Source organism: Sinocyclocheilus rhinocerous, unplaced genomic scaffold (assembly GCF_001515625.1).
Source record: "Sinocyclocheilus rhinocerous isolate Xijiao unplaced genomic scaffold, SAMN03320098_v1.1 scaffold358, whole genome shotgun sequence".
NCBI classification, from domain to species: Eukaryota; Metazoa; Chordata; class Actinopteri; order Cypriniformes; family Cyprinidae; genus Sinocyclocheilus; species Sinocyclocheilus rhinocerous.
This window is the reverse complement of record NW_015650700.1, coordinates 366442-374785: the sequence shown is the minus strand read 5'-3', so window position 1 is coordinate 374785 and position 8344 is coordinate 366442. Positions and strand designations below refer to the sequence as shown.

Sequence of the window (8344 nt, the reverse complement as noted above, 5' to 3'; positions counted from 1 at the left end):
TCAAAGAATCCTGAAAAAAGTATTGCAGTTTCCAAAAAAAATATTTGGCAGCGTAACTGTTGCCAACATTGATAATTCTAATAATAAGTCAGCATATTAGAATGATTTCTGAAGGATCATGTGACACTTTATACTGGAGTAATGGCTGATGGAAATTCAGCTTTGCATCACAGAAATAAATTATATTTTAAAGGATATTAAAATAGAAACCATTATTTTATATTGTAATAACATTTTGCAAGATTACAGTTTTTTTTCTCTGTATTTTTGATCAAATAAATGCAGCCTTGATGAGCATAAGATACTTTTTTTAAAAAACATTACAAGTCTTACTGATCTCAAACTTTTGAACGGCAGTGTATATATATACAGTGGCATGCGAAAGTTTGGGAACCCCTTGCAGAATCTGTCAAAATGTGAATAATTTTAAGAAAATAAGAGAGATCATAAAAAATGCATGTTATTTTTTATTTAGTACTGTCCTGAGTAAGATATTTTACATAAAAAATATGTTTACATTTAATCCACAAGAAAAAAAAAATTGCTGAAATTATTAAAATAGCCCCATTCAAAAGTTTGAAAACCTTGGTTCTTAATACTGTGTGTGGTTACCTGGATGATCAATTTTTTTTGTTTTGTGATGGTTGTTCATTAGTCGATTGTTTGTTCTGAAATCTAAAGATCGTTTAGCTCATATCACATCAAACCGTTCAAATTATTATTATTGTTATACTTTATTCTCAAATTGTTAATGTTAACAACATCAGCATTGCGTGACTATGAGTATAGTGTGTATTAGCGTGTAGATTTAAATTGGTGTACAGTGTAATCTGTAATTGTCATACCATTCGAATTTCATACCAAAGAAATTCTTTTAACCCAAAAAGCAAACTATGCTCCCTTCGAACTGGTTGTCTTTAAAATACAAATATTGTGTAGGCTATCTGTAATCAGAAGCACATTTAAAACTGGAATATAATTTAATTTCATTCACATGTGTTTCAAATAATCCTTTCTGGATTACAATCCGCCATCAAAAATATTTTTTGACATTTAGTTATTCCAGCTCCTGTGAGAAAAGGCTATAAACGATCGGCCACCTGCAGGATCCTCACATGCGATAGCCGACTAGCCGGGACAACTTCTTTATGTTTACAGACGTGACGTAATGACGCAGCAGCATGCTCGAATTTCCTGGGAAAACCTACTCGTACCACTCAAATTAGAAAACATTATTATAAGCTAACTGTTGTGAATCGGGCTAAAGTAAGGTGATAGTTTCGAACACTGGCTGGTTATGTACTTGCTCAAATATTGATTTTGGATCATTTTTAACCAAAAATAGTTACGGAATGCAGCTTTAAACTGAGCACTGTTCTTCAGAAAAATCCTCCAGGTTCAAACATTGACTGATGCTCCAGAAGGAAACCCGATGCATTAAGAGCCGGTGGGTGAAAACTTTTTGAATTTGAAGATCAAGGTAAATTAAACTTAATTTGTCTTTCCGGGAAACATGCAAGTATCTTCTGTTGCTTCTGAAGGGCAGTACTAAATGGAAAAAAATGATATTTCAACAAAATAAGAAAAATTTGGACATCTTCATTCTGTTCAAAAGTTTTCATCCCCCGGCTCTTAATGCATCGTGTTTCCTTCTGGAGCATCAGATTCTGCAAGAGGTTCCCAAACTTTTGTATGCCACTGTGTATATATATATATATATATATATATATATATATATATATATATATATAAAAGGTGCATGTGTCATACAAAAATACCATTATGGTAATACACATGACACTAAAATAATGCAATAAACAATAATTTAACAACAGAATGCAACATGAAACTCTAATGTACATAACTGAGAAACAATAAAAAATTCAATAAAATAGTGTGAAACAATGAAAAATGTGAGCTGTCACAGAGAATTATGGGAGTGTCAATTTAGGTTTTTCACTGTAAATTATAAGATGACTTGTTCTTTTTTACTTCCAAAAACGGTAAATTTAACAGTATTTTACTGTAGAAGTACATTAAATGTCCTGTTATATATATATTACAGTTTTCACTGTATTAGGAAACTTAACAGGTTAACCGTTAACCACTTAACAGGTTTTTACCTCATTCATAGCATTTTTAGTCTTTTACAATTCAAATTATGATCTTTTTTCAGTGAATGCCAAGTATTGTGGTGTCAAGTTCTGCATGCAACTACTCACATTTTTTCAGAGATTGTAAAAATAAATGTAATATTTAATATTATAAATAAATAAATAAATATTAATTATTCAGCTTACAAACATGGCAAGGTGACCAATATTCAATTTTTTATTATTTTTTTATTTTGTGATGTTAGTTCATACTCTTCTCAGCAATTTGCATGTGTTTTGTCCTGTGGCATTGGCAGAAGATCCTTTGTGAGGATTGCTTTGTTGCTGTGGAAACCGAGGCTCCAGAGAAGCAGCTGTTGAGTCAGATCCTGGAGGCCATCAGGGTGACGCACACCCTACATGAAGACCTGCAGGTGGAGGTCATGAAGGTCCGTGCTCGTCTGAACCTTCACCATCAGTGTGTGAGATCACAAATGTCTGAGAAAATGTTTGGCCAGCATTGAGCTGGAATAGTCAGTGTCAAAAACAACGTGCTGCATCTTAGCAGGCCTAATCAATTCAGTGTCTGCACCCGTGGTGTAATAAGATGGATTTGCAGCATCACTGGCACATATGCGTCCCTAGACACGATGTGCTCCTGATCTCCTGTTTCTAATACAGAAGTGTTCGATCATTTTAAGTTGCGGTGCTGTTATATCAAATGGCTAATGTTTTGTAGTTCTTTGTGTTGTAGGTCCTGCTTTGCGTCACCTACTCCTCTAACTTTGAGATCAACGGGCACAACATCTTGAGAATTGCTGAGGTAGGACATGATTTATTGACGTTTAACTGACAGAATGAGATGACTGATGGAAAACTGCTTATCCAAAGTGAATCTGGCAACCCTCTCATTAAAGTCCTTGTCGAAGGGCATCTATTCTTAAAGACTGCTGCGCTGTAATGCTGTGCTTTAATGAGGACGATGCGGTGGTCAGTATCACAGCATTTTGATAGAATAAAAAAAAAATTATAATTACTTTAATTGAATTTAAGAAAGGTATTTATGCATCATGATAGTATTTATTGTATCACCCTTTTTGCTGACCCCTGGGAAGAAGTTTTGTAAATATCAGCATTAAAATGTGGATTTACTGTCAATTTTAGGGGGAGACACACCGTAGACTGTGTTATACTGAGGTAATATAGTTTACTGTATACTTACGTTGTCTCAGGCCACATTCACACTGTTGTTTTTTATGAAACCCATTCAGTATGACTGTACAATATTAATTATTATCATTATTAAAGGGGAGGTCTAATGCTATTTCATGCATTCTGGCTTATTTAAACTGTTAAAGAGTTGGATTCTCATGCTAAACATGGCCAAAGTTTCAAAAACGAGTTGGACGTATGACGGAGTATTTCTGTGCCAAATGCACTCCTTCAGGGTTTGTATAAGTCTCTGAAAGTTTTTTTCGAGTATGGCCCTGTATGACGTCATAAAGGGCGGGATTCCTTGTATGGGCACTTCTCCAGGAAGAGCGCGCGCACAGCAACCAGAGCGAGAGCAGCCCATAAACGTGCTTCATTCGGGTTACAGAAGTCGTCAGCAGCGACAGGATTTGTCATTTTGTTTCTAGATAATGAAATCAACAGTCACCAAAGAAGGGTGTTTTTGGTTGTGAGGGAAAGATGACGATCGCTACGCAAGAGCTGTGTGTGTGTGCTCGTGACTCTTTAGCTCCGCCCACGGCACGCCTCTTGGAGCTCGATTCAGAGAGAAGTGGTAGCTGTATCTTTCTTTTATAAATCTGATCAAACTAAAGACTCTTCAGATATATGAAGGATGCAATACTACTCTATAGGTTCTCAAGATTAACATGAGATTGGCAGAAACTATGTGTGTTATGTCCCTTTTAACATATTTTTATTTTATTAAATTATAAAAATTAAACAATATATCACTGTAGTATTAATGCTATTATACTGTGAAATGAAAATCAAGCGTAACAGTAATTAAATAATAATATCAGTAATAATTTTATTTTACAGAACAAGAGCAAAATTACAATACTAATATTCATAGAAATTATTCTTATTACAAATTTGAGAATACACAAAATAATGTTCTTTTTAGCAGCATCATATGGCCCCTTTAATGTATGTTGTGTTTTCAAATGAACATTATAAGCAGCTCAAACTGACAGCACTGCAGAGACTTTGCATGGACCGGCAGTAACTGTGAAAACACCAGACCATGAGTTGATTGTGTATAAAAAGAAAACAATGCCTGGGTGGTTTGCATCTTTTTGTCAGCTTTTCAACCTCATAATTCCATGAGGGGGGGCTGTATGGGTATTATGGCTGTATTTATTTTTTCTACTGAGGGATTGTCATTTTATGGGAAATCTTATGCACCATGCAGATTTTATTCATTATGCAAATTGTGTTTGCACAAAGATGAACCGTTGCAAGCCAAGTGATCAGATCCCACTGTGTCTGTGTATATCAGGTTCCTTTCCCTCTTTTGTCTTTCTAACTTTGTTATCTTTCCCCTGGTTGGCCATAAACAGCTCATAAAAGCACATCATCATGTGTAAATGGGTCTGGTTGTGCCAGACTTCTCTTATTTTCACACAGGACTGTTCCAAGGAGCCCCAGGGAGCAGGCCATAAATAAAAAAAAAATAGGCTAAAGCAAGCATTTTCTGAAAGAGCATGTCCAGTCATTTGGCCGACCCATTAAGTATTTAGCCTCATATTTACAGAATATCAAAGCAGGTTTTTTAAATCACAAGAGTTACATTTCACAAGACTCTTTTGATTTTGTACAAGGCAAAATGTCTTTGTTAGGTGTGGAAGTACCTAGAATGGCACAATAGCACACAGTGAACCACTCTCCCCGACATCTCACTTCCATCATGAAACTCATTTTCCTAGCCTCCAACAGTGTGTCATTCGTTGCTATGGTTACAGGTAAGAGTGGTCATAGATGCCACGTCTAAGATCCCTTTTCCATGACCAAGCATGGCAGATGCTCTCTAATCAGTCATTTTGTTTGCTTGATGGAAGATTCCATTTCAGAGTCATTTTGTTGATTAGTGACAGGCCTAACAGAGACGTATTCACCTAAACTTATGCTAAAGCAGGATTAAAAAAAAAAAAAAATTCTAGCAATCAGTCAAATCTATGACATTCAAACAAAAATGTTTTATGTTTTCATCAAAGAACTTCAGTTGCCTTTCTTTCTTTTTTTATTACATTTAAATGTTAAGAGGTATAGAATCATTATTTACTGAGCACAAGAGTGATGGCCAACTATTTCAGTGCGCTTGTGTCCGTGAGCTCTTGGTTTCTATGGTGACAGCGAGTTCTTTGATTGGCAGATCATTCTTCAGCATTATGGGTAGTGCAGTTTTTCACTGGGAATTTTGCTGAAGGTTTCTCTATAGAGACAGTGAACCCTACTGTTGTGTATATTGCAACATTTTAGAATTTCTTAAATTTAAGATTACTGTGCCCTTGTTTTTAGGACTGATCTTTGCCAGCAGTTACAGCTGTGAGTCTGTTTAGGTCAATTTCTATTAGCATTCCATATCCAGGCAATGCAAAAAGTCATTCCATGGATGCCCAATTGGTCTAAAGTTGGCCTTTTTTTTTGTTATAAATCACTTCATTTTTTTTATGCAGTTTACACAGCATGGTCAAGGATTTCAGCATTTGCTCTAAAATTCTGTTGCATATCTGTGTGTTTCCAGGTGTGTATTGAGACATACATTTCAAGTTGTCATCATCGCAGTATCAACACAGCGGTCAGGGCCACCCTCAGTCAGATTCTTGGAGACCTCACCCTACAGTTACGCCATAGACAAGAAAACACAGTGAGTCACGTTTCACAACTGTTTCACAAAGCTTTATTAAATACAAGCACATGTCTATGATGTCTTATTACAGAGCTCTCTGAAATATGCTAATGTGATTGGTCAAAGGTGGCATTCTATAGTCAAATATATAATAGCTAATATATAATAAACAATGTCTGGTTGGATTTTTACAGGGTGTTGATGGTGAGGAACGTTGCATACCTGTGCACCAGCGCAAAGGTACACTGAATTGACCAGTTGTATCATTTAATACCTTACTTACAGATATTATGTGGCATTTATTATAAGTTATATCTTCATGTGCTTTCAGATCTGTCTCCCACTACTGATGCACTGTATAGAGATGTTGTTATGGTGCTCACTGTTTTCTGTGACAAACTGGAGTCTGTCTCAAAGTAAGCGTTACATGTCATCAACTTGTTGTTAGGTCGTTATTATTAGACTAGTATAAGTGATTACTATTATTAGTAGCGTTTGCTCAGATGAGCACCACTTTTACTGTAGCTCCTACTTATAGTGAAATAGCAAAATTGTAACCCTAAATCAGGGGTGTCCAGTCCTGCCACTGTCTTGCAGTTAAACACAGCTGAACCTGGTCTTCAGGATCACTAGAAACTTCCAGGGAGGTATTCTGCAGCAGGTTGAAGCTAAACTTAGGGAAAGTGGCCCTCCGGGAGCAGGACTGGACACCCCTAAGTGTTAAACTTCTGGCAGAGCGTATGAATGATACCTAAATCATGTGTATTGTTGAGGAGAGGTGTGATAACACTTTTCTAATCTGTTTTTGTGTTATATAAAGCTTACGTTACGGTTTACGTAATATCTAGAGAGCAGAAAGACTTTCAATAAAGTGTTTTATTAGTGTGATGAGAGAAATGTGTGTTTTCTTTAGTGAAAACCAGCTGCTGCAGCTGTTGTACCTGGAGTGTGTTCTGTCTATGCTGAGCAGCTGTCCTCCCACAATGCACCTGCATCGTAATTTCACAGACCTCATCTGGTGAGACATGCCTTTGTTCTCTTTGCACATTGTTTAAATTAAGGGTGTCAGCACTTTATGTAGTTAAAAGGAGCTCAACTTAAGCACAGGTATTATTATGAACTGCTTCCTGTCTACACACAGGAAGCAATTATGTCCGACTCTGGTGGTGATTATGGGAAACCCAGCAAGTGATAAAACCATCACCTCAGCCCATGGTGGGCAATCCCAGGACTCAGACCTGGCACCAGGAACAGCAGTCTTGGATCAGGGCCGGGGTTCTGGCTGCTCATCGAGTGCTCCTGTCATGATTGGGCCAGTCGTTCGCACCATCTGCTATGTGGCAGCAGATTTAGTCCGTCTGGTGGGCTGTGTCGAGTCCATGAAGCCTGTTTTGCAGTCCCTGTACCACCGTATTCTGCTCTACCCACCGCCGCAGCACAGAGTGGAGGCTATCAAGATTATGAAGGAGGTGAGATCTTCACACTTAAAGTATACACACACAGAGTATTCTACTTATACACTGTGTCATACTTCTAGTGTAACGTCTCGGTTACGTATGTAACCCTCGTTCCCTGAAGGAGGGAACGGAGACATCACGTCGTGACAGACGAATCTTAAAATTTAGTGTAACTAAACGAGCCAATGCACATTGGCATGCAATTATTGCATCCATCTGCCGCTGATCACAGCGTGAGCATAAAAAGGCAGCAGGTGCAATGTATACGAGGTTTTCGCTGAGGAGCCGAGCCGGTGACCCGGCCGCTCAGCGGTAGTACAGTAGCCGTGGCGACGGGACGTGACGTCTCCGTTCCCTCCTTCAGGGAACGAGCCGTTCCACTTGGAACAGGGACGCTGCGGAAGCCCCATCCTTCCCGAAGGAGGTTTAGGAAGCAAATACACATATGAACATCTTTAACCTTCTTGCCCCCCTAAGGAACCTGATGACCAGGTAATGCTTACCTACCGACTTCTATTCCACGGGGTCATGGTTAGCAGCAATCGCAGCGACATAAACTTTAAGGGTGGAGGGAGACAGCCTTCGCTCCAGCCCTTGCTGCGAAAAGGAAAGCACAATCCTGATCGGGCATCTCCGGGGGTCTTCTTGGTGAGAAGAACACCACTCGATGAACAGGTTCCACTTCAAGGCGTAAGCGTATCTTGTAGACGGTGCTCTCGCCGAAGTGATAGTGTCAACTACCTCTTGGGGTAGGTCACCTAGAACCTCCGCGTCCCGTCCAGGGACCAGACATGAAGTTTCCAGAGGTCTGGACGCGGGTGCCACAGGGTGCCCCGTCTTTGAGTCAGTAGATTCTTCCTCAGAGGAATCTGTCAGGGAGGGGCTGTCGCGAGGAGAATTAGTTTGGGGAACCAGGTCCGAGTGGGCCAATA

At 38.7% G+C, this 8344-nt stretch overlaps 1 protein-coding gene across 1 annotated transcript in view; it reads left to right on the top strand.

The window, feature by feature from the left end:
- Positions 1–8344, top strand: part of LOC107712337 (brefeldin A-inhibited guanine nucleotide-exchange protein 3-like) — a 54413-nt gene that overhangs the window by 14237 nt on the left and 31832 nt on the right. Inside the window, exons 4-10 of the mRNA XM_016517560.1 lie at positions 2411–2542; positions 2848–2916; positions 5851–5973; positions 6150–6195; positions 6287–6371; positions 6869–6973; positions 7097–7424. Coding sequence (XP_016373046.1) covers positions 2411–2542; positions 2848–2916; positions 5851–5973; positions 6150–6195; positions 6287–6371; positions 6869–6973; positions 7097–7424 — 888 coding nt within the window. The remainder of the gene's footprint in view (positions 1–2410; positions 2543–2847; positions 2917–5850; positions 5974–6149; positions 6196–6286; positions 6372–6868; positions 6974–7096; positions 7425–8344) is intronic.